Source organism: Pseudopodoces humilis, chromosome 7, assembly GCF_049639895.1.
Source record: "Pseudopodoces humilis isolate 2021_Gansu_Grassland_sample_001 chromosome 7, ASM4963989v1, whole genome shotgun sequence".
NCBI lineage: Eukaryota > Metazoa > Chordata > Aves > Passeriformes > Paridae > Pseudopodoces > Pseudopodoces humilis.
Genome location: NC_142206.1, coordinates 434290 through 460311, shown reverse-complemented (window position 1 = coordinate 460311; position 26022 = coordinate 434290). Strand labels below are relative to the sequence as shown.

Genomic DNA, 26022 nt, shown 5'->3' with positions numbered 1-26022 from the left:
AACAAATAAAATTTGGTTCAGGGAATACTGCTAGAAATTAGGGTTAAAAGGTGAAAAGGGGAAGCCATCTGTATAAAATATCAGCCTGTATTAAGACAGCTTCAATTAGCTGGATAGTTCCAGAAAATTTTAATGCAATCTTAAAAAGAATTCAAAGGACATTACTAACTTGAATCCTTTTTCCAAGATCAATGTCCCTCACCTTTACTACTACTCAAGACTGGTACTTAAAGTTTCAAAGAATGAAGTACTTTGAAGCTATACTGCAGTTTAAATTGATTCTAACAATTCTTAACAGAATTACTGTTAAGAGTTGTGGACTAGTAGTGCTTTGAAAATATTTAGCACACTAAATATTTGAAAATACAGTACACTAAATACAGAAGGAAAAATACTCAATATATTATAAACTCAATTTTATAATATTATAAAATATGTATAAATATATAATAAAGCCAATTACACAAGTGTTTGTTTAAAACAGCCATTACTGAAAGATTTGTTTGATTTATTCTTATTCTTTCTCACAACTCCATCCACAGTATACTGTGGAATTTCATAGTTTGTAATCTCTTTTTTTCAGGGGGTGGAAAAACTCAAACTAAAGAACTTCCACAGATTTTCTAAGCCATAGTTCTGCTCGCCAGCATCAGTAAAGCTGGAGCAAAAGAGACCACAAACACTACTGTAGAACAGGATTTTGAATCATCATCAAATTGCTTATTAAAAGGATATGGTATTTAAGAAGTGATCTTTAAAAAGCACAGCAACAACATGGAAATTAAAGTAAAAATTTTATGTCGATGTTCTGCTCTTCCACTAAGACTTTCAATAATGCTACGAAAATTTAGCAGACGTGCCAATGAAAAGAACAACCCAAATAAAACTTTGTGATCTCATAAAAAAATCTCTCAAATAAATGCTGAAGAATTTATCAGGAAGAAAATAATTGATTACTGCAGCCTTAAGGCAATAAAGTTGCATTTCCCCTCCCCTTATACATGCACCAGTAGGACTCATTGAAGGGCAAAAGGAAAAAAAAAAAACCAAACCAAAAAATAAACCAAAAAGCCAAAAAAAAAGAAAAATCTTCTAGAACTTGCTAGCTGGTTGACTGCACAAAGACGAACACCCCAAGATGGAGTATCTAGGATGATACTTACCAGGGAACCAATTCTACCACTGGGGCATTATGTATTCTATGTGTGTATGGATGCACTATTAGGACCATAATAGTACACACCACGCTAGCAAACGCCTGGCTGCAGCCATAGGGTCGGATGACCAGAGGGATATCCAGGTATGTGTCGATTCTCCAGCCTTCATAGCCACACTCCAGGCACCTCACATAGTCCTTCAGTTTGCCTTGGTACAGTTGATTTATAAGATCAGCCTGAAACAAACAGATTCAGCAACAGGGATTTGAAAAAAAAAGACCAATACCACATTTCTTCAGTTTTACAAGAAACTACCTTTTTGTCAATTAAGTCTTAATTGCATGGCTACACATTTAAAACACCATTCCCCAGTAGGACATGCATCTCCTGATTTCTTATTTTCCCCTGCCCAAAGCACATATCAAATGAGCTTCTCAAACCACATTCCCTAAGCTTCAGTGTCCCTTGCAGTCATGTCTTAAGTGACTACAAAAGCCCCAAACTGAAGTTCTGAAACGAGCCTGATCTTGCAGACATTGCTGACAGACTGACCCTGCAGTCCTTTCCTGAAACAATTTACCAATTACTCCTATTTACCAAAACTGGCCTGCAAGAAGGTGGCCATTTATTAGAATGTGTCCTGTGCCATGAATACTTTCCTAACTTTCTCCTGAAATAAGAAGGGAGAGCTTGAGCTTCAGGAGGCCACAACAAAACCTAATAAACACTGACAGTGAGGAAGTTATTGTGGGAGTTACACAATCACTTTCTGTGCTTCAGATAAAGACTGAGTATCCAGAGTGCAGAATATTTCACTTTTAACTGGGGGAGGAACAGACACAACGCACTCTTGAAAGTCACACATCACCGTAGCTTAACTATTGCCTCAAACAAGAAAAGTGGAAACTCCCACAGATTTTCAAAGAGCTGGTATTTAAAATTTAGTAAATTATTTTTACAATCATTAGAAAACACAACAAACCCCCAGAATACTACACCACTGAACGAAGCCAGTTTTTCCAAGCTTACCTGCTCCGTTTGCTTCCATTTCTGTTCCAAAGCATCAAACATGACTCTACAAAGCTCCTGCACATCATGCTGCTGCCACGCTGTTAGGAATTGAAACTATTATTAGTTAAAACAGGAGATGTTATTAGTCCTAATACTGACTGCAGCCTGAGAATGCTTCCTAAAAAACTACTCATTAATTTCATCATGTACCTACATTATTGGCCACTGGGCCACTGTTCAATTGCACAGGCAGCTGCCTCTCAGTGGAAGTCAGAAAAATAAGCAGCCAGCTTGCCCACAAGGTTTATGCATAAACAAGAAATGTGTACACAAACAAGAATATGTGAAAAATACAGAACTGCTAATGTACACTGGTACAAAAACTGCTTCTGATTTCTGCCCCACTTCGTGCTGATTCTCCAAAACCCAATTTCCCACTCCTTATCATCATGTGATAATTAAAAATCTACAGGCTATGGGGCAATATTACACCACACATAACATGTGTAATGACAGTTTAATTACAAAACTTTCACGCTTTTTACTTTAACAGCCTAAAACTCAGAGATGCCATTTCTTTAACAAAGTATCCATGTAGGCTATTTTGATTCCATTGAAAAGGCCGATTCTATTAATTACTCTGAATTATTCTGGTATTTTCCCCCATGGACAGCAGTTGAGTCCCTAGCAGGCAGCAGCTGAAGCAAACCCCAGCAGTTTAACAGCTCACATTACCTTCACTACTGTCCCATCCAAAACTCCGTGTAACATCTGTTGTTTCAATTGCCCTTTTTTTGCTGGTCTGAAGTAAAACAAACAGTCTTTGAAGCTGGTAGGGGATACTCCTCTCAGGATCCTCTTCAGATTCCTCAAATTCCCACCTATTTACAACACAAGATAATTGACAAATAAAACTGCTTTGAAAGCATTACTCAAAAAGGCATTAAATCAACATTTGCTACATTTCAGGTCTGCCATGTCACAGGTTAACTGCAGCTGTTTCTTGGGAGAAGTTAAATGCAGTTGCTTTCCATTTCTGCAGTGAATAGCAATGATACTCTTCAAATGTAGAAACAAAAACAAATGAAAACTTGGAAGCCATTCACTGTACAGACATGAACTGCACTTAGCATCAAATTTAAGTTTGATGTTTTCAGGATTCTTTAGAAAGCTCATCCACACCACAACCAGTAACATACTTTACTGAAAAGCTGAAGCTTTTAAGCAGATATAATTTAGAAGTCTATCCAGCTTGACTTCCATTATGATTTCCAGTATCCAAACAAGGAAATTCTGACAGGTGAAATTCCTACCAGGAGACCAGAAAGGGTCTCCTACCAGTATGAACCAGCACAAATGTAAGAAGGTTTTGATTCTATATACTCACTTATACAATGCATTTCTAAATTCAGGAGTCATGAAAAGTGTTTGAAGAAGGCTGTTCAAGTAGCAAGTCATTGCTTGATTTACCAGCCCCACATAACCTAAAAATATGAGAATAATGAGATGGAAATAATATAAAAAGATGGCAAATCAGTTCAAGAGTTAAAACACTTGACAAGGAAACAATTCTGTGATAGTGTTTAAGAACTGCATTTGTCTGCTGTTATTTATTGTTATTTCCACTCTAAATGGAGGGAATGTTACAATTTCTGAGAGCAATAGAGAATAATAGTTTATATAACAGAAGTAATTCTCCTGAATGACATGAAGCTGTTTTTTTGATCAAAATAAAAAGTAATATTTAATGCTGAATACTACAGCAATGGGGATGTAGGCAGCTATAAATATTTTAATAGCAGATTTAAATATTTCACAGAATAAATGAGAATTTTCTAAGAAACATTTGTGTATCAGCTCACTTACTGCTTGATGTCTACTAAAAGTATCCCAGTAATAATGTTAACATAATTTGTATTTACACTAGTTTTATTATTGCTTCGAACCAGAAATAGAAAAAATAAATCTCAAGTTCCCACACAACACTACTATTCTAAACCCTTCCCCCTTAAACAACTAATTAAAAAAACCTAATTGAACTCCTACAACGCTGTCATTTTTACTAGCTGAAAATGAAATAATTTACCAATATTAATCTAAGCTCCAATTTTAAGATTTTTCTCCAAAATACGTAATATTAGCAACAACTGATAAGCAAGGAGCATATACTGAAGCACAGTACAATAAGGAAATTAAAAATGCTTATTCATACTCCAAAAATCATTGAAAAAAAATATCTCAGTACCATACTAGTAATGAAAATGCAGCTACTCCACACACAGGCATTTTCTGTGAAGAGACTGAGTCAGAACATTTGTATTTTATTTATTACTTTACACTACAGAAATCATCTTTTCGGTTTTATTAAATAGAAAGCAAGGCAGATAAACCTTCCCCTCCAGAACAGGGCAGGCAGCTCTCTTCCAGCTGGGCACCCTGCTGCCCTGACCCTGACTATGAACCAGGGATGAGCAGCACACAAACACCACAAAGGGGGACCCTGCCAGGGTCTGAATTACCCTATCCCAGCTAAGGAAAGGGTGGAATACAGTTCTTCCATTTCTAAAGTGACGGGAGAATATCATAAAAAACATGGATAAAAAAATGTAGCACTGATGTGGGTATTTTTAAAATAAATCGCAATTTATTAAAAAAACAGCCTAAGGTGCTGCTTTTTGGAAATGTCCTAAATTAATTACAAACTAGCATTGCCTTTACAAGAGAGAACAGCATACCTGTCTCTGACTTGCTCAGGACTGAAGAATAAGAATAGGTTTGACTGACATAGTCATTGCTACATCCCATGGAGCCTTCTCTCGGAAGGGGGCCTATGAATCTCTCCTGTGCTCCATCCTCCGCAGTACCCGACTCCTCCTGGAAACACAAACACACCCAGTGCACGCACATGTCAGACTGCACCTTTTATTGACAAGAGATTTGCTTTGCTCTCATAGCTGAGAAACCAATTTTGCTAGGCACATCACACAATTTTTTCAAAATTGCAGATACACAGCTGAACTTTAGTTCTGCCCTCCAAATTCTCAAGCCCTTGACACGTTGTTCTTAGCACTGGCAGAAGGAAAGGTCCTTTGGAACCCTGCACAACCAACCACAGTATTACAATGCACACAACAAGCAAGTTGGCAATTTAGTATCTCCTGTGCCTCAAGTTTTCTGCACTGAAATACAGAATAAGATTTTTTCCAGTCATACAAATTTTACTCCATTACTCTTTCAGAATCATTCTTAAATTCTGATCTCGAGTACAAATATTTACATGTGGATTTTTTCCCTTTGTCAGGTAATCAAACTCCACAACAAAGGCTAATTAAGACAGCATTGTGCTGATACAAGAAGTTATAATCTTAATATATCACTAGTCTATCCAATCCTTGATTTGAATATATTGCAGCTGTGTGTAGCGTGTATTTGAGAAATGGAAAATTTCAAAGTATTTGTTATGGCAAACAGTGGCTTCTAGCAACACTGCCAACTCTCTTTTATATATATATATATTTATTTTTCCATAAAGGTAAATGTGAAAGCAGCTAACTGCTGTCGATGCAGGGCTGCCATTTCTGAGAATTCTGCCAGAAAGGCCTAATATTGCTTTCAAACAACTAGAGGAAAGGGATTGGATGTATGATTAAATGTGTATTGCTAAGACTTCTCTCTGAATGTGTCAAAGATTAACTAATTACACAACCTTAGAAAATTCCTTGCAGCAAACATCACGTATGTATCTGATGAGCATGAACAGAATGACAGCAAATCATTACTAATGGAATTGGTCCCACTCAGGAGAAATGTGAATATAGATGCAAATACAGCCAAAGTCTGTTGAGAAGGTCCCCAAAGAAGCTTAGGACAAAATACTCAGCCCAGTTTTATTTCAAGTTCTGCTCTTACACAAGCACTCCAAAGAACACACATCTGTCCCCCAACACTGGCTTATGTAGCTGAGTGAAGATTTTACTCACCTGCATTACGTGAGGCTGCTCACCATCCTTGTCTGTCAAATGCAGAAAGTTCTTCTTCCCTGGCTCAAAACCAGCATCAAGAATGGTTTTGTCACTGTTCTGATCTATTGGAGTCTGATAAAAAAAGAGTAAAACAACAGAAACAACATTTTTTAGAAACAGATCTATATGCAATTAACAGATTCCATCCAAGTACATTGCTTGATGTGGCTGCTGACACAGTAAGACCTCATGAAAAGAAATAATTATCCAGCAAACAAAACACACATCATCAGTACTGAAATCACCTGAGAACAGTTTAAGAAACATTACAGTCTAATGCAGATAGTTAATCTTAACAGCCAGTTAATCTATTCAGGAGTCAAGACACTGGTCTGTAAGTTTCTCGTGAACATATTATCCAGGGTCCTCTACACAATGCAGACACTTTTTTTCTTTAAAAGAAAAAAAAAATACTTTCAGCAGGAATAAACATGACCTGAAATAAACTCATGTCTGTATCTTAACAAATCTTAGAAAGTTTTCTAGGTGTATCTACAGAAATAATATTAACTAAAATCAACACTGATTTAACAATAAAGCATGGGAGTGACATAAATAATTTTAATATAATATATTCTACAATATATTCAAATAGGTCCAAGAAACAGGACTCACTACACAACATGCTGCTGCTGAGAAGAAAACATTTCTCAAATGAGAAATGAGAGATCCCAGGACTCTGAAACTATTTATCACGGGTATGGTTATTAAAAACACATGCTGATAACCAGAACTAATATTGCCTCTGAAGGATGAGATTAGTTCCTGTTTAACGATTAAACAGACAGCATCCTGCCATGGTGCAGCCGGAGCACACGCTGCACGAGCCCCAGGAGGGCTCCCTGCCGCAGGGAGCTCCGTACCGTGGCCGTGACGCCGTCCCCGTTGCCCCACACCAGATGGAAAGAGCCGTTCACGTAGCCCACTTTGGCAGCCACGTCCTCGAAGAGCCGCCTGAGCGGCGTGGAGGCCGGCAGGTTGAGCGTGACACGCTCGTTCACAGTCTTGGAGTTGGTGGTGTCCTGGATTATACACAGCACCCGCGGCTCCTCCGCAGCACACTCCGCCTGCAACGACAGCACACGGGCCAAACCCAGCTTTACTGAACAATCCAAACAAGCCTCCACCGATAAAACCCACTCTACTTCTAAAACCTAAGGCTCCTAAAACTGGACTTTGTTTTCCAAAGTAAGCGTGAGAAAATTAAGAACCTTCCATTTTTAAAAGATCCATAAAAACAAGCTCCATTTTTATAGAACAAGAAGGAATCTGTATGGCTGTGGGGACACAGAAACCGCTCAGGTTCCACACAGAATTTCAGCCAGCAAGCAGATAGAAGACTGCTTCAAAATTGGGAACAGACTTCCAAGTCATCACTTCCAGCTCATATTTTGCTTTGACACAATCATAAATTCTGCCCAGGCAGAATATACCATTTGTGACTTTCAGGAATGCAACCCAGAAAATTTGCAAGCTTCCAAGGTGGCTTGACCTGACCACTCAACAAAAAGTTTTGTAATCAAGCCACCAACTTCCTACTAACTCCACTGCTGGCTGAGTTGCAGGAGATATTCTTCTGCCTGAACAAATTAAGAAAATTAGCACTGACAAATGGCTACTGGATAAAGGGAGTTTAAACAGAAACATCAGTGTAGCTGAAATCAGAACAATAACCATGTTGAATGAAAGTGGCAATGGAGTAATAAAAAAGTTTACGGACCCACGCAAGTCAAGAAAAATGGCATTTTTCCAACACTGAAAACCCAGGAACATCTAAGCACAATCAATTAATTCTCTTAATCATCCAAAACTGTAGATCAAGAAGGACTAACTGATATTTAAATACACATCTGATAGGGAAGGATCAGGTAAGTAAAAGGAATCGGTCCTTCAGGGAATCAGCCTTTTCAAGCTGTAACACACAGAAGCATTAGTAATGCATTGTCACAGTGCCCAAATCTCAGCCCATGGCTAAAGGCCATGGCATCCAGAAAGGCAAAAAACCACATGCAGTGTGTGGCTATCGTGATTCTCAGTGGATAAGAACAACAAATGGCAATAATTATGTTCATGCTCAAACTCTCAGTAAACATCACAAGCAGCTTCTAGAGAATACAGAAGTACAAAGAAGGTCTGGACACCTTCAGAATCCACTGTATTTCTACACAACGAGCCTCACAAAGCAGATAAGCGCCACCAAAGTGCTACAGCTCCTTTTGAGAGCTCTTACATCACCAAACCCTTGGAAAAGGAGCATGGCCATTCCAGCTGATGCTGCATGCCTCCACTACAGTGAAGATCTGCTGGCAGTGTTCACACAAGGATAGAATAAAATGTTAGCTGACTGCAGCATCTATTCCTATCAGCCTCACAAAAAAGTGGTTACAGAAAGGCAAATAAAACCACCCTCGACCCAATCTGACGCTAGCTTGCTTTTGACTAGGATTTTTTCTAAGATGTCAGAGTCCAATTTCTTTAGGTTTCTCAAATGAAATATCCTGTGTGGAAGCCTTCATTAACTGCATGCTCAAAAAGATTCAAAGCACCATTTGCAGCAAATCTGTAACACTTCATCCATTTCATCTTTATGGGAGAATTTTACATTTATGAACTGCTCTCTAAAAAGACACGCAAAACTATTCCTGAAACATTAACCACACATTAAGAAGAAAACACAATTTGGAAGTCAAAGTAATTTTGATATATTATATCCTCACTTTCATCTACAGCACTCACAGAGAAACACAGGGCTGTGCTTAAGTAGACTAAAATTAAATTTCACCAGTGATTACTTCTCCTGGGCTTTTTCCATGAAATTTCCTAGCACTGCATCTTTTTTTTAGGGGGGGAGGGAGTGTTTCTTTTTTTGCTGAAGAAGCAAGCTCTTTCTTTCACTGTGTGGTTAGGAAAGAGAAGGTAAAACTTGTTCAGTGGACTTCTTTCCTGATTTTTTTTTTTTTTTTGAGAAGGTGAGCAGCAGCTAAGACCCAACAAACTTGTAAGATCAACCTATATTTACACGCTGCTATTCATATAGTTCTACCTCAGAAAACAGAAGTTCATTTGGATTTCATTATCCCCACACTGATTTTGTATTGCTGCTGTGTTTGATCATGTCAGGAGCAGTTCCCCACTGGAGGCTCAATTCCCTGTGGCAGTGCCTCGACACAGCCGGCAGGGAGTCCCTGCCAAGTCCTCCTGCCACCCACACCTGCCCTGCCACCCTGCCTGGTGACGTGACTTGCACTACAGCTGCCAGGGAAATAATCAGGCACACAGCATCTGAGGGATGGCAATAACATCGAGGGAACAAATGATGGACCATTAGAGATTTGCTGTTGGGTTGCTGGATGTTGCACGTCACACAAACCCTCTCTTCCTTGTTCACAGATGTAATTCTGACAGACTGAACTGGTTTAACTCAGGCTCAGTAAAGCAAACACTATTAAGCTGTCATTCATTCACACAGCCACCGCTTCAAGCTGTTAGTAGTAAATAGATAAAGCAAAAATAACCTCAGCCCAACTCTACTCACGGAGAGCATCTACTCACCAGCTGAACCAGGAGACAACAAAGCAATACCTTGTCTGGGCTACTTTACTACAGCAACAGTGTGAAAAGCAAGACTGGCCAGTGATTGATCCCTCAGCTATTCTGTTATCAAACCAAGCCCACAAGAGAAACACAGAAATTAATTTTAACCATTTCATAACCTGATATATTGTGAGAGCAAAACAATTCCTTTTTTTAATGCACAGCCTCACACACCAGTGTCAAAGCACAGAAACACATACTCAATTTGAAGCTACCATTAAGACTGAATTTAATACGTGCATCATATTTGGATTCAAGAACATGCACAGAGAGTTTCATGTCAATAGCTCATGCTCACGTTAAAATAAACAGAAACTAAAGCATCATGCTGTTATTATGTTTCTTCGTTATCATTTTACAAAGTTGATTTCATCTGTCTACCTGTGAAAATTTCTTCTTCATTTCAGCAAAGATACTCTGTCTGCAACTCCAAAACATATCCTATAGTATATGAAAACAAAATTAACAAGCCATAATAATTGAAAGTTGTAAATTGACTTTTATTTTATATAAAGACAGTTTTATAGTATAAAAAGTATCATTACAGAGTTTGGAAACTTTGTTCACAGAATAACTCAAGAAGGAATAGCCAATTTTAATATTTAAATTATCACAGGAGCACTGTTACAGACAATGTCAGTTAAGTTGTAATACACAGACTACATTTCATAAAGTAAGAAGCGAATGGATAAGAAAATGTAAATAACAATTCAAGATATAAATTCATACTAACATTTTCCTTGATTATCTTTAAAACATGGCACAGACATAGGTAAATATTTTACCTCAAACGGTTCAAGGGTAGGATTAGCATATAACCCTGCCATTCAGTTTATTATTTTATTTACAAATCATGAAGCTGTCCAGTTTCATATGAAACTGTTCTTTCATGCCTGAATTATTTCCTGTAGGGAAGTTTTATTAACATGAGCCCATTCTGAAATATTCAGCTGAAGGTAGTAAAGAGGTGAAGTTACTGACTTTATTCCTACCACTCTTAAAGAAAGCCTGCCTTGCTATCTCTGATGTATCATCAAGAATTCAACAACAAACATTAACTGCACAAAACTGTTTTCTGACTAAACATCAAATTAACCAGTTTCTGAATCTCAAGTGGTGCACTCTGTATTTTTCCAGAAAAGAAAAACAGGAAGTGAGAAGGAAGATGCTCATAACATCACTGCTCTTCTCCAAATTCCTTCAACTGCACCCTCAGTAAAGACTACCAAAACAAAAACCACTGACATGATCTTTACTGACATGCCCTATTTGCCCCCACAAATGACCTACAAAAATAGCCCAAATTAGACTACTGTATTTAATTTCTCTGCAGCATTACAAATAAGGCAAGATTTTTTTCTTCATGTGCCGAGAACTGAAGATCCAGATTGGAAGTTTTAATATGGCCAGACCGTGTCCAGCAGTTTCCTTTACACACTAGTCTGTAATTTCAGATTTGAGAGATTTCAGATTTAAATCACACGATTTAAATGTTTTGCTGCTTATTGGTTTTACCTGCTCTTAATCAAAAGTCATGTACATCTTGTTAAAATCACCCAAAGGTGAACAGAGTCCTAGAATTGCAAATCTGGAACTGCTGATTTGTAATATTATCAAATACATTGCCCTGTGCCAAAGACTTAATTAAGACTTCCAATTTTCCTCCTAATCAGGGATTCCAAAGAACCCTGACTTTAGCCTGAATTCCTTCTCTCCGGAGACAGGCAAGCCAAGTCTTGTACACACAGGGGCACAAGTAATTTTGTAATGTGCTATTTGAATTGGTGCACACAGTGGAGGGTGCAAGGGGAGGACAGGCTCCAGGTATCACAGGCACAGAACTATCTATCTACTTGTTGCTTCTTTTATAAGAATATTCCTGTGCTGGCTTCTCAGCTCCAGCTGTTTTTTCAGTTAGGGTCTGCTGGAGGATTTTCAAGAGCTACTTCACTAAACAAATTCCAAGTACACAGATCAAACAAATGAGATTTACAAATTATACTGTTTATATTTTGTTCAGAAATTTTAGAAATAACTGAGAGCTTCTGTGACAAGTCAAATCACAAGTCACAGAATCACAAAACTATTTAGGACAGAAAAGACTTCCAAGATCATTGACTTTTAACTTTTTTGACTTCCAACTTTTAATTGACCATTACCAAGCCAACTAGACCATGGCACCAAGCACCACATACACTTGTTTTGTGAACACCTGCAGGGACAGGGGTTCCAGCCCTCCCTGGGCAGCCCCTTCCAACCCTTGACAATCCTCTCAGTGAGGAAAGTGCTGCTGATGTGCCAGCTGACCTCCCCTGCTGCAGCCCCAGGCCGTGTCCTCTCATCCTGAGCCACTGTCTGGGAGGAGAGGCCGATCCCCACCTGGCTCCCCGCTCCTGTCAGCCCATTCTAGAGGGTGACAAGGTCCCCCCTGAGCCTCCTTTTCTCCAGCCTCAACACCCCCAACTCCCTCAGCTGCTCCTCACGGGGCTTTCACCCTCCAGCCCCTCCCAGCTCCGCTGCCCTTCCCTGGACTCGCTCCAGCCCCCGATGGCCTCCTGAGCCGAGGGCCCAGAGCCGGACGCGGCACTCGAGGCGCGGCCTCGGCAGTGCCCAGGACAGGGGACAGTCCCTGCCCTGTCCCTGCTGGCCCCGCTGCTGCTGCCACAGGCCAGGCTGCCATGGGCCTCCTTGGCCACTTTCAGCTGCTGGCAGCCCCCAGCCCCAGCTCCTTTTCCACTCCAGCCCCTCTCCCCCAGCCTCCAGCACAGCACGGGGCTCCTGTGGCCCGAGTGCAGGACACAGCACCCGGCCTTGCTGAAATCCAAGGATGTGTCCATCTCTCACATGCAGCATTCTCTACTTTGCAATAAAAGTGTTCACTCAAACACTCCCAATAAACCTTATAATAACCACTAGCGTCATTCTACATTTTACAAAAAAGCTCCTCTCAGCATAGAGACACATTTAAGGTACAATTAAGAGACCAAAGGTCTTCTATAAAGTTGCTTAATTTTATCCTGATAAAAGTTACTCTGGAATGCACCAAGCCAATTACTTATTACACCTCACAAAATCAATAGGCACATTAACTACACAGTTCAAAGCTTTCAAATTAACATGCACACTATTCATTCACAGGCAAATGCACAAACACCTTACTGCCTTTTCCTCACAAGAAATAAGAGCAACTACTCTGGTAGCAAGCACATCTATCCAGTACTTGGGAGAAGTCCTCAAAGCTCCATGCTGCTACTTTGCCAAAGTGTGACATAATATACCAATGGGTCAGGAAAACAAGCTGCAGACCCTCAACTGCATAAGCACCTAAAAGGCAAATACAGACTGCTAATTAAGGCTACAATCCACATAATCATACCATGGTAATTTTAACACAGAAGTCTTCTCAGGCTAATATATTGGTCAGCAGATATTTGAAATTGTAATTTCAACTGTTAACTGTAATTTTAAAAAAATATTGAAACACTGATGCCTTCATCCTAAGCCACTCCATCTTGCTGAGGGTGGGAATCCTGCGGGATGGAGAGCACCCTCAGCAAGCCTGCTGATGACCATAAGCTGGGCAGTGCTGTCAGCCTGTTGGACAGAAGAGATGCCATCCTGAGGGACACTGAGAGCTTGAGAGCTGGGCTGTGTGACCCTCATCAATCGCAACAAGCGAAGTGCAAGGTCCTACACCTGAGCTGGGACAAACACACCTACAGGCTGTGCAGAGAAGTGACTGAGGGCAGCCCTGAGGAGAAGGACTTGGGGGTGACGGCTGATGAAAAACTTGCCATGAGCCGGCAGTGTGAGCTGGCAGCCCAGAGAGCCAAATGTATCCTGGGCTGCAGCAAATGGAGCGTGTGCAGCAGGTCAGGGGAGGGGGCTCTGCTCCTCCACTCTGCCCTGTGAGCCCCACCACAAGTGCTGGCACATTTCTGGTGCCCACAGCACAGGATGTGTGGTGTGTGTGACCACAACACACACGGAAGTGTTGGAGCAAGTCCCGAGCAGGGACATGAAGTCGATAAGGGGACAGGGGTACCTGCCCAGCAAAGACAGGCTGACAGAGCTGGGGTCTTCAGCCTGGAGAAGAGAAGCTGCACAGACACCTCACAGCAGCAGGACCTGAAGGGCCTACAAGGAAGCCAGAGAGCAGCTGTTCATCAAGAACTGTAGTGGCAAGACAAGGAGTATTGGGTTAACATTGAAAGAGGAACCTTACACTAGATATACGAAAGAAATTCTTTACGTGAGGGTGGCGAGTTGTGGAATGCCCCATCCCTGGAAGTGTTCACAGCCAGGCTGGATGGGGCTCTGTGTGACCAGGTCTAGTGGAAGCTGTCCCTGCCCATGGCAGGGGGTGGAACTAGACAATATTAAAGGTCCCTCCCAACCCAAACCATTCTAATGGCCCTTTACACTGCTCCATTTCTAGAAAGGTGATGATGGCAAACCTGCATGTAGAAGATTTTTGACTATTTGACCAGACTTACAAAAGACTCTTTACAATACAAACATGCAATCAACACACAGGTCTGACCTGGGTGGACATTCTGGAGGGCCATGCAACACAAGAATTTACACCCCATGTACCTTTCTAAAACATACTTCATCTTTCTTCCATGGAAGATCTGCACCTGCAAGTCGCAGAGCACAAAGCATGTTGTTGCACTGAAGCAACTCAAGCTGTATTTCTGTATACACAAAGGCAGCATTGTTATTAGTCATTAGTTAGTCATCTGCAAGACAGACATTTGCTTTGACCATATAGGTTCTGTATTTGTTGAAAATAAAGGAACAATAAAAATAGAGTGTTACTAGATCTGTCACAACAATATTCATATGTAGAACTGCAGTGGTTTTAACACTGCATTTAGATGTGGCTTGCTGTTTTTCAGCCTTGAATCACTGAGTTAATTAAAATTCTATAGCAGCATTTCATTATTTTAACTCCTGCTTCGTTTTTATAAAATTATTTTCAGAGATTGAAAGCAAAACCTAAAGCTAAGGTCAAACTTCATACAGATTCTACCCAATATTTCCAAATTCCAGGTCAAGAGTTGAACCAACAGATGTGTCAAGTTTTACTGCCAAGTACAGTTAATGGCCGACTGAGACTTAAAAGGATCACCACTGGAGAAGACTCTACATGTCCACACATCTACATAATTCTCAGGAATCACTGCAGTACAGAGGAAAGACAAAGACATCAGTAGCAGGCAGCAGACATCAAGCTTATATTCCCAGAATTACTTGGATGATTAAGCCTACGACAGCAATTCTCAAACCTAATGTAGCTTCAGCAACTTCAGCCTGTGATGGGAAGCCCACACCAGTGACTGCTGCATGTCACGTCGCTGCTGGGCAAACTCCGGGGTGCACATTCCAGGTCTGTGAAGGGACTGGATGCACACTTCCAGCAATTACAAGAGTAAGTGGAATCTGGGAGCTTCAGTGACACACAAGTAGTCTGGATCTGTACCTTTTACTTCCGAAATATCATCACATAGTTGAAACAAGCTTCTGTTCAGAAGCTCAACAGTCTAGTGTCTAGTGAAACTAGTGAAGCTAGTGTCTGAATGTTTCTTTCTCTCTCAGCAATGACAAACTACTATCAGATCAGCCCCCTGAGAACCCACAAGCATAATTTAGGAAAATTTTTCACCTATTTCAAGAGGTCTAATCCATTAAATGCCACACTGGATATGTGCTGACAGCACTGCTTTCCGCAGAAATGCAAAGATCAGAGATCTTTCCAACAGACAGTGAGTAAGGGGAGCACAGTCAGTGAGCACTGGGGGTGCCATTTCCCCCCGTTCCCATCATTTCCCTTCTTTCGACCCTGTGCTTTTGAACCATGGACTCCAGAGAGTCCTTACAACCCACAGCTGACCCCCTTCTACTCATGGAGCTACTCATGCTCCATGGTTTTTTCCCAAGCCCAAGGAATCTCTTTTTAGAGGCCAACTTCCCTGGTACAGCTGAGCAGGGCCCCTGGTTGACAAAGGTCCTTGCAATGAGGAAAACATCGAGCAGGTGTTCTCAGACTCACATCTGGCTTTATTTTAGAGGAAAGAAGCACCTTCTTTTTGGAATACAGGTTACTAAACTAATCCGGTCAGAGCACCGAGGTGTTACTCAACACAGGCGCTTTGCTGCAGCCCAGCCTGAGTTAGAGAACAGCACACTTAGAATCCTGTTACAAATGCCTGAACTGAAACACTTACAGAAACAGTTTTATAGCACACTTGTGGCAAACCGAATACACTTCTTAAAACACAGATCCCAGGAGGTCTTAAACAGAGTGGTTTTGAGCTTTTAATTTGATACATCTTGTATTGGAACGTTTCATGAAGTAAAAAAAACTCTGAACAACCTTGAGACACAATCTTAAATGATTTTGAATCTGACTGACTTTAAAGTATCAGGTTTGTGAGTACCTCAATAACACACTTTATCCTGACCTTTCAATTCTTCATTATACCTGGGGAGACTTCAGGCAAAATCCAAAAACAATGTTTTGACGCTAGTGAAACTAAAAAGAGGTCTTCTGTCCCTTTACAAGTAAGGAAAAAAGCTGCTTCACAACAAGCCTAAAATACCATCAAAATTCAAGAATATATATCCTGACTCTGACCTCTTTCCTAGTTACTGAACTTTGCCCACTCCCTGGTTTGCTGTGGGGTTTTCAGGGGAGTTAAGAGTACCAACAGAGGAGTAGTGGCAGTATTTCAAATGCACGTGTTACATGCAGTAGTGCTGACATCACTAAATACCAGCACCACCTGGACTTAACCGCAACTTTCTGTGGTATCTGAGAGACTGAAATGAGAGCCACCAGCCTTAGGTAGGGTATGAGTCTGCCAATGGTGCTGCTGCTCACAGGCCAAGAGCAGGAACTCCTCCTTCCTTCTCTTTGGAAAGGCCTAGGAGAGCAAAAAGTGCCACCGCTGTGGCAATGCCATGCTCCCACTCTCATACCACACTCCGCATGTCTGCCAGCTGCTGTGGCTACAGGGTGACAGCTGCACATCCCAGAGGGCACCTGGGACACACTGACACCATGGCCCTGCCCAGGTGGGACACACTGACACCATGGCCCTGCCCAGGTGGGACACACTGACACTATGGCTCTGGTCACACTGACACCCAGGGCCCTGGTCACACTGACAGCCATGCCAAGTGAACCCTATAAATGCTGTCCTTATGGGGGATGACCCAATTCAGGGAGGAGGTACAAAATCAGTTCTGTAGCAGAGCCTCTTGTTCCCTTTGGAAAACGGGGCATATGTTTTACTCTCTTCTCTGCCTTGTGTAGATTATTATTGTTTCCAAAGGCACCTTCTCAGAAATGCTTCCCTAGTAACAAAATGCTAGTTTAAAAGAATTGGAAGTGCCACCTCACTGAACCAGTTGAATGCCAGCTGTCAACTGTCACTCCTAGAAAATGCACAGGGACAAATTATTTTTATAATACATATACACTCTGAAGTCTACTACTTCCAACTTTCCAAACATGTCCAAAAATAACCCTATGCCTCAGAAATAGAGGGTGCTATGAGGCTAGTGTTTCCCTTTGAGAGTTTGTTCGTACTGCTACATATTACCGGGTCATTTGTAAGAAACACTAACAAAAGAACTGGAATGACAAAAAAAGTTGGGATGGGGCCAGAAATAAGAACAAGCCTGGAGGTTGCTCCAAAGACTACAGGAAAAAATATCATGTGAAGGGACACATGCCTGGGGAGAGCTGAACTAGAGACCAAAACATCCACTTTTCAGTCTTACAGAAGGTATTTTTCTTATTTTAGAAGACTTTAAAAATGTCTTACTAAGGACATCCTGAAGAACCAGTCTTCTTACACTTATCTCCTTACAGACTTTTAAATACAGCAAATTAAGGTGATTCAAGATTAATTACTTCTCTTAAGAAAAGTCAAACAAAGCAGCTGCCAGTAACAAAAGAGTGCAAATATGTCCTGGTTATACCTGCAGATCACACAAGAACTAGCACAGTTTCCTTCGGGGTAACAAAGAATAGTTTAAATATCTATAGTTATCTCTTAACCATTGGACATTGTGAGTATTTCACTCCCTTATTGTTAAAGGCTTTCATTTCAGCTGATCCTATTTTCTTTCCTCCTCTGACCCAAAGCTGTTGAACTTGCAAAGGGTTTTGCAACCACACTGAAATAATTGAAACAATTAAATGTCAATGAAGCTCTTCACATTCACAAATTATCTCTACATTCATTACAGTATAACCTTTACATTCAGATCTGAAACAGCCTCATCTTTATACAGCTTCCTTTGCCTGTAACTTCTGCCCACCTTCCTAATCAGCATGCTCCTTGGTTTTCCTTCAAAAAAAAACAACCATAAAAGCTAAAAAAGGGGATATGAGAACACAAGACACTTACTACACTTTTATACATTACCCAACAGTTGCAGTATTTGTCTCCTATGGAAACTCACAGAACTAGTGGATGGACTTACCCTTCATTTCTTCAAGTATGAATTTTATGGAAACATTTTCCTTTGTTCCTCCTATTCTGAAGAACTTTCTGCTGGATTGAATTACAAATGGAGCATTAGCATAAAAATAAATTAAGAGTCTGAGCAAAACCAGTACTCAGAAGAGTTTTCTCTTCATGGACAATTTTGAAACGAAGGTTTATTTCCCTACAAAATCCCCAACAGACACATACACTATAAAACTGAAGTCGTGTGCAGTTCAGCCATTAGGATGTACGTGACTACAGGCGCAGTTTTCAATTCTTTCACAACTCTCTAACTTTAAGCTGTCCAGCTGCTGCTGGCAAAGGAGAAGGAAAGGCTGAAGAGCGAGGTGTGTTAGCAGGGACTCTTTGTGCAGCTCCCAGGGAATTCTGCACAGAACCAAGGGCCCAGCTCACAATGGAAGCACCTGGGCATAAACTCAGCCTGCTGCCACTGCCACCAAGGGCTCCAGGGAGAACACAGAACCCTGGAGCTGTGTCCCCACACAAGGAACAGGGGTGACAGACACTGCATAATGAGAAATGACCTAGACAATTTTTCCACATGTAAACCAATGAAAGCATTTGATTTACAAAAACCAGGTACTACGCAAGAGCTTCTGTATCTGCTCTTTTTTCTTTTCCTTCACTCTTACTGGTCTCAACTCAACACCTACACAAATCAGTGAGCACGGCTGCCTTCCATTCCTTTAGCTCCTCTAGCATGCTGACAAACTTCTTCAGGAAATGCTATCTCCATGTTCAGACATTGTTTACTGGGAAAACTTTCACACTATATCAAATATATTTTCCATTAAGCTCTAGAAGCAGAGCATCCCCCAATCCTCAGCAATTCAGGCACACTTGCTCATGTTCCTGAGGCAGCTTTCGTGACGTGTTTATTGAGAGGCTACACCTGAACTGCAGCATAACTAGCTCTAAGCTATTCACAGAAATGCCAATCTAAAAATAATCTGCTGCCATTTTTCAGAAGCACCTAAAGCATCCTTGTGATCACAATCTCAACAATTATATTGAATCAAGTGATCTGTACCAATTTCACCCCTTAGTATTTTTAGAACACGCACAACATCCTTTTTAGAAATTATTTCATCTGCCAATGCTGTGCAAGAGCATTTGCTCAGTGTAAGCTGACTACATGCCAGGCATTGCAAAACCCAAAGAAAATAAAAAACTTGGGATTTCACAGTGCCTGAGACTGTGGTCAAGTTCATTGTTATTTTATCAGAACTCCACAAAAAAATTCTGTGACTTACTAGTACTCACAATTATCAGTTCTTTAGTAACTAGTGGCATTGTTTTGAGAATATTTCATTCAAGATAAGAAAAATAACAAAATGCTAAATGGCAGCTCACCCAAAGGTACACCACATTAAATCTTAAAGGGCAAAGTGTAAAACAGCAGCTTGAAATGTTCACAAAGGAATTAAAAACTTTTTCAAACTGAATAAAAAGGCTGAATATGTACATGTAGCTCAATCACTCTATTTTTACGGATGTAACTTTCACCTTTATTTTCTTAGATAAAACCCAACATATTACACAACAAAAAGCAAGAAGCTATGACTGGATACACGAACATCTGAACATAATGTAGTGCATTATAGTACCAACTGTAATGCACTGGGGGGGAAAGGTTTAGGATAAAATCCCACCCCACTCCCATTTAAATCTGACTTAAACATGTAACTCAAAGGTAGCACAAATTCAAGGTATTTGTTTATTTCAGTAAATCACCACAAGTTCTAATGTTATATTGAAGTCAATACATTCCATCAGAAGAAGAAGCAGCACAATAATAATTTCCATCAGTATGTGTGTGTTTGTACAACTAACATTTTAAAACTATGATGCAAGCCCGCATTGATTATATCCACAGGTTTTCAAAAGAACAGAAAATGGCATCTGGGGACTTTATTTCATAATGACAACAAACAAAGCACTGGAAAGTTTTGTTGCATACCGATACTCAGAGCTCAAAAGAACATAGAATGTAATACTGACAAATCTCTGAGGTATTCTCTGTTTAGGAAAAAGTTCATTACAAATCTGAGAAACAGTGTGTAGCTGCACAAAAAGAAAAAAAAAAAAAAAAAAGGTTTATACTTTTACTACTGATGCTTTTGATTCCAAAATTTTAATCACCATTGACACACAAATGGTAGAAAAAATGGCATTTCTTGTTTGTGGTTATGTTCAAAATGTATCACTGCAGGAAAAAAAAAAAAGTATTTAGTTATTTTGATATTTAATAGTTAGATTGTTCTCCTGAGTAGTAACTTCCTCCAGCAGCATTTACAGTCTGAGGTTCCAGTACCAAGTGCTGCCCATCAGGCAGCTGGTACCTCTTAGGCAAAAACATTTCATCAGATGGTGTGGAAGTGCTGATACTTCATTATCCTCATCATCTTTCTATGCTGCAGATTAAATGCCCAGATGACAGCAAGGGGAAGTAAACTACCGTTTACTGGAAACCCAGTGGCTGGAAAAAACAGGGAAAGCTCTTGAATTCTGCTCCCAAGCTTTATTCACCAAACTCAGTAACTACATGAACATCATTCAGAAAGTGCCTGTTTGCAAGGAACAAATTATTTGTGGAGTTCCATGTGGATTTTCTGTTTGTTTCCTACGTTTGATTTCCAAAATACCTTCTCAATGAATTAGTCAGTTTCTCTAGTTGTCACAATCATACCTTTATGTTTTCTAATGGAGCACACGAGAAGGAAAACAGGAAAAACTGATAAATTATGCAAGCTGTAACCACTTGTAGAATCTTTTAATACATGGGAATGAAAAAAACAAGGGTGTCATCAGCACTGAGAAGAACAGCATCCCTTTACTTAAGAGAATTGCAAAATATCTTAATCAGATTCCCGTTCTTCTAATGAGGAAGTCAGGATGATATCCATCAAGAGACACATTTGATTTGTTCAGTGAGGAAGATTAAAATGGATTCATTAGTGTAGGGATGAAAAGACTCACGTTAGTGAGAGACATCTCACACCACCTTGCTTGATTTAATGGCAGCAAGTATATATTCATATATATATATATATATTTATTCTGACAGGTATACTTTGGATATATAGTTCATGCTGAAACATGTTGAAAAAGCATCTGCACAGCATTTATTTAATCAGTTGTACAAACACTTCAAAAACCTCATAGCAGAACACACTTCTCATATTCTGACCAATACTCACTAAAGTACTCACACATCTTGATTTTCACGATAAGTCTTTGTAAAGTTCACTTATATTATCAATAAACACAAATAGGCATCTTTCTCACCAACTGTATTGATAAGATTATTCTATTATTTCCTATTTGAGGTAGATTTTCCCAAAATAAGTTTCAAATCAACTTTTCCTGTTATAAACACTGAAAGCCATAGAAATGTTTTCCCTTCTGATAGCATAATTTTCTTCTTATTTCTAGAATTATCTTACTCATGCTATTCACCCTCTCTTCCCAGGGTTACTGGGTAAAAATCCACAGCTATTAATACAGTAATTTTTATAGAAAATGCTCAAATTTTGCTACCAGGGTGCAGCAATGAACTGTGTTTTACTCAGTGCCTTCTGTTTACTGGATATAAAAGAAAACTGAACTGAATCTTTTCATCTTTTAGATGAAGAAAGCAAAGTAACTGAAGATTGGAAGGAAAAGGAAAAGGGGCCAGTTTACACTGAACCCCAAATCTAGTGAGCAGGGATTCTCACTGCCCCCACCAGAAGGAATTACAGGTCACACTACTACAGGAACAGCTGGGAAAGCATTAGGCAGCAGTGGGGATGCAAGAATGAACTCACTACGTGCCTGCATAGCCCAGGCAAAAACCTTGGTGCAAAAATAAATCCTGACACAGGTTTATTAGGAACTGCTTTAGTACATCTCTTCCAAAGGAAAGAGAACTGTGTCCCAAAGTTATGAGCAAGAGAAAATAACAAGGCCCTGAGTACCTGGACTTCAGAGATGCAGCTGAAGCCACCCAATGTCCAAAACAAAACTTTTCATGAGTGACCAATTAGAGATATTTGAAGTGCAGTGGTGAAACTTTGTATCCACTTTGTATCCATGAAAACAACGTATTACTGCTTACAAAAACTAACGAAAAAACCCCAAGCAAGTTTCCTTGGCAAACAGTAATCTGAGCTCCTGTTAACATATACAAAAATAAGGCTACAAACACAAACTGAAGACTCATAATCAATACCCATCCTTCCACTCCACCACACACAGGCTGGTAGTGTTAGAGACACCTCCTACCACTTATCTACCAAGGCATCATGTAACTTGTAGACAAGAACCAAAATCCTTTTCCACTCCTTTGGATGATTAGTCATTCCCTAAACCAGCCTAAAGCAAACATAATTACATTTCTTCTTGTTCTTTCCCACTGGAATGCCAAGTAATATCTGGTTGTGTGCTCATCTTTAGCAGAGTCGTTCAGAGCCCAGCTGAAATCTTTGAAGCAGCACTACAGTGAGTGTTAGAAGTGACAGCACCCAGCCCACCGGGAAGGGACTAAGCCATGAGCTGTGATCCTTTATCCATCCCTGGAGGGCACAGCTGACACTCCAAACGATCTGCTTTGCCTCCAACTGCTCTTAGGGGCATCATAGGTATATTTAGGAGCAGGCTGTTGAGAACCCAGAGACCTGGAGAATTCTGTTTACCCATAACTCAGTGCTCTCTGCAGTGGGACTATTACTGAATCTCAGAAGGACTTAATGGCAATGCTGCAGTGTAACGTTCATTAAAACTCCCTGTTGCTAAAAAAACAGAACGATATACTGAAAAACACTGGAAAAGTTGAAGACAAACTTCTGTTACAATATATATATAGATATAACCAGATGGGCTTAACACAAATAGTTCATCTGTCTTCTTTCTCAATTTCATTTCAATAATATTCTGTACAGTTTCATTTACTTTAAAAATGCATTGAGACACAATAAAGAAGTTGAAAAAACTTGCTGAGAAAAAACAACTCCTGCTAGCATTATCAATGTACAAAGTTTGTAAGATTTCACACTGTTTGTTTAAGATACCCATATCTATAACCACATATATTCATCTCCTCCCTTTCCCCATACTCCCCCCCCCCAGATAAAAGTGCATTCAAAAGCTTCGTCCAATGAGTCAGTTAAAAATACACATCTGAATCATAAGTATATTCTGAATACAACTCTAAAGCCAAGGGGGAGACTATTAATACCTAAACTAAAGACACAGCCTTGGCTAGCTGCTTTTATTCATACCTCGTCTATTCCACCAAACTACAGCCACTGCCACAATGTTTATCCTGCCACTATTCCTTCTCTGTATGTTTCTTTGGTTTTAAAATTAAATCTTTAAGTTTATCAGCTACTCTGTCTTCTGTCCCTGGCTTTATATTTTTGAAGATTTTTGTTAAAAGCTGATATTTAAGCATATTAGCTACTACACTCCATCTCTTTTTTAAAGCTTCTGGAGATTTCACTTTCCTGTAAAGATAAAAAATTTAATTATTTCAACCTTAGTATTTTAAGAAAGGAAATGAGGTAAAGTTACCTTTTTCCTACATATATCCTATGTTTACATGCACAACTGCCTACACAAAACATTGCTTCTAATATTCAGCGCTGTTATTTGCTTCCCAGATCTACTCAAGAATACCATTTAAGGATCAGCATCTCATTTTGCTAAGCTCCACGAAAACGAAGTCCTTGCCTGACAAAGCTTCCTGGAAGAACACGGGACGGAACAGGTAAAACGCAACAAACACCGAGAAACAACGGGAAGGGTTTGAGAAATTTATCAGAACTGCAAAACTGTCAGAAAAGTTGGCAAACCGCGTAAGTGTACCTGCTCAGGAAACAAAGTTTCTGCTGATACTATCCTACCAGCAGCTGTTTCCCAACATTTCATGCCACCACTCCAGCTCCTTCCCCTGCACAGTATCGCTCCAACTTGACACGTGTCAGTCGCCTATCGCTGCAGGACAGAGGCTTCGCCTTCCTCTTTCACTCGGGCTCTTATCTCCAGCCTATGGCCAAAAAGCCTTTCCCCTTCTCGCCACAGCAGGGGAGAGATGAGGGGCCCAGAATAAAGGAAACAAGCCGCCGCTCGACCCATTCCCTCCGGGACGCACCGCGGGCACTGCCGCCCGTTCTGCGGCGCTCCAGGACGCGCGGAGCCGGCCCGCACCCGGCCCCTGTCCCTCGGCCGAGACCCGCCGGGCCGGCCCCTGCTCTGCCCCTCGGCCGAGACCCTCTGGCCGGCAGGAGCGGCCCCGCTGCCTCCAGCCCCGTGCCACCGGCCCGGCCCGGCCCCGCCGCCGCGCAGGCCGGGTTCCCCGCATGCCGAGGGGCGGACAGGTGCAGCCCTCGGCCCGCCCGGGGCTCTGCGCAGCCCGGGCTCAGCCCCGGCCTCCTACTCCTCTCCTAGCCAGCCCCTTCACCCGCACACCACCACCGCCGCCGCCGGCCCCGCACAAAGACGGGCCCGCGCCCGCCGGGCCGCGCAGAGAGGGAGCGGAGCGGAGCCGAGCCAGGCCGGGCCGGGCCGAGCCGGGCCTCCTCCGCTCCTTCTCGGTCGGCGCCGACGCCCCGAGCCTAGCGCCCGCCGCCTCCGCCTCCCGCCTCACCTCTTTGGGGACGAGCTGGTTCTCCTCGCTGGGCACCATGGCCGGTGGCGCGGCGCGGAGCCCGCAGCAGGCTGAACCGAGCGCCGTCGTCAGCAGCAGCGGGAGGCGGGGGGACGCCCGCGGCTCATCCTTCTCCTCCTTTTCCTCCTTCTCCTTCTTCTTCTTCTTCTCCTCCTCCTCCTTCTTCTCCTCCTCTTCTTCTTCTTCCTCTTCTTCCTCCTCTTCCTCTTCCTCTTCCTCCTCTTCCACCTCCTCCGCTCCCGCGGGCAGCGCCGCGGCTCCGCCCCGCCGCCAATCCATGGCAAAATGGCCGCCGGCGCGGTTCTCGCGAGAGCCGCCCCGCCCCGGGCCCGCCGCGCTCCGAGCCCTGGGCCGGGCCCCGAGCCCGCTGCTGCCGCTGCCCGGCCCGGCCGAGCCCCGTTCCCCCAGCACGAGGGGCGGTGGCGGAGCCGCAGCGCCGAAACTGCGCGGGCCGGCGGGCCGGAGCCAAGCCGCGCACGGGGCGTCCATGGCGCCGGGCCGCCGTCACGTTATCCTGCCCTGGGGAACGGCGTGGGGCGGCCGGGCCTGCGGGGGACAAGGGAGTCAATAAACGAACGGGCACCGGCTGCGGGTGTGTTTAGGGAACGACCTGACGTGCCACGGTGCTGTTCGGTCATGGGGTGGACTGGATGGTCCCACAGCTAATTGAGTCCGGGCAAATGGAGCAGCAGGAGCCGAGCGGGGAGGGGGCGCGCCCGGGCCACTGCCCCGGGTACGGCTCGGAGCCCGTTAGCGCCGGGCCCCGGGCGGGCTCGGAGCGGGGCTCGGAGCTCCAGGCCCCGCCACACGGGCTCCGTCCCCTCGCAGCGCTCCGTCCCGGAGCCCCGGGCCGCAGGGACAGCCGAGGCTGCTGCAGCGGGATTCGCTCGCTCCTGTGCAGTGCCGGAGCCGGGCTGGAGGGGACGGGGAAGCGCAGCCTGGTCCCGCTGCCATGCGAACCCTTCCTGGCGCCCAGGAGTTGTTCCTTGAGGCGCGGGGAAGTTCAGCGTGTGCTCGCTGTAATTCCGAGGTCAATAGCTCCTTTGCAAACGGAGTGCAAGGCT

At 42.3% G+C, this 26022-nt stretch overlaps 1 protein-coding gene across 2 annotated transcripts in view; it reads right to left on the bottom strand.

Moving 5' to 3' along the window:
- The window catches only part of USP47 (ubiquitin specific peptidase 47), a 50218-nt gene extending 24981 nt beyond the window's left edge, over window positions 1–25237 (bottom strand). Inside the window, exons 1-9 of one of the 2 annotated variants that reach the window (XM_005531559.3) lie at window positions 24938–25237; window positions 10166–10225; window positions 7054–7257; window positions 6149–6262; window positions 4904–5042; window positions 3556–3652; window positions 2904–3049; window positions 2187–2266; window positions 1244–1393 (exon numbers count right to left, since the gene is read on the bottom strand). In XM_005531559.3, the coding sequence (XP_005531616.3) occupies window positions 1244–1393; window positions 2187–2266; window positions 2904–3049; window positions 3556–3652; window positions 4904–5042; window positions 6149–6262; window positions 7054–7257; window positions 10166–10225; window positions 24938–25237 (1290 nt within the window). The remainder of the gene's footprint in view (window positions 1–1243; window positions 1394–2186; window positions 2267–2903; window positions 3050–3555; window positions 3653–4903; window positions 5043–6148; window positions 6263–7053; window positions 7258–10165; window positions 10226–24937) is intronic. The other variant, XM_014260225.2, reaches the window with a different exon arrangement.
- Window positions 25238–26022: the final 785 nt, after the last annotated feature.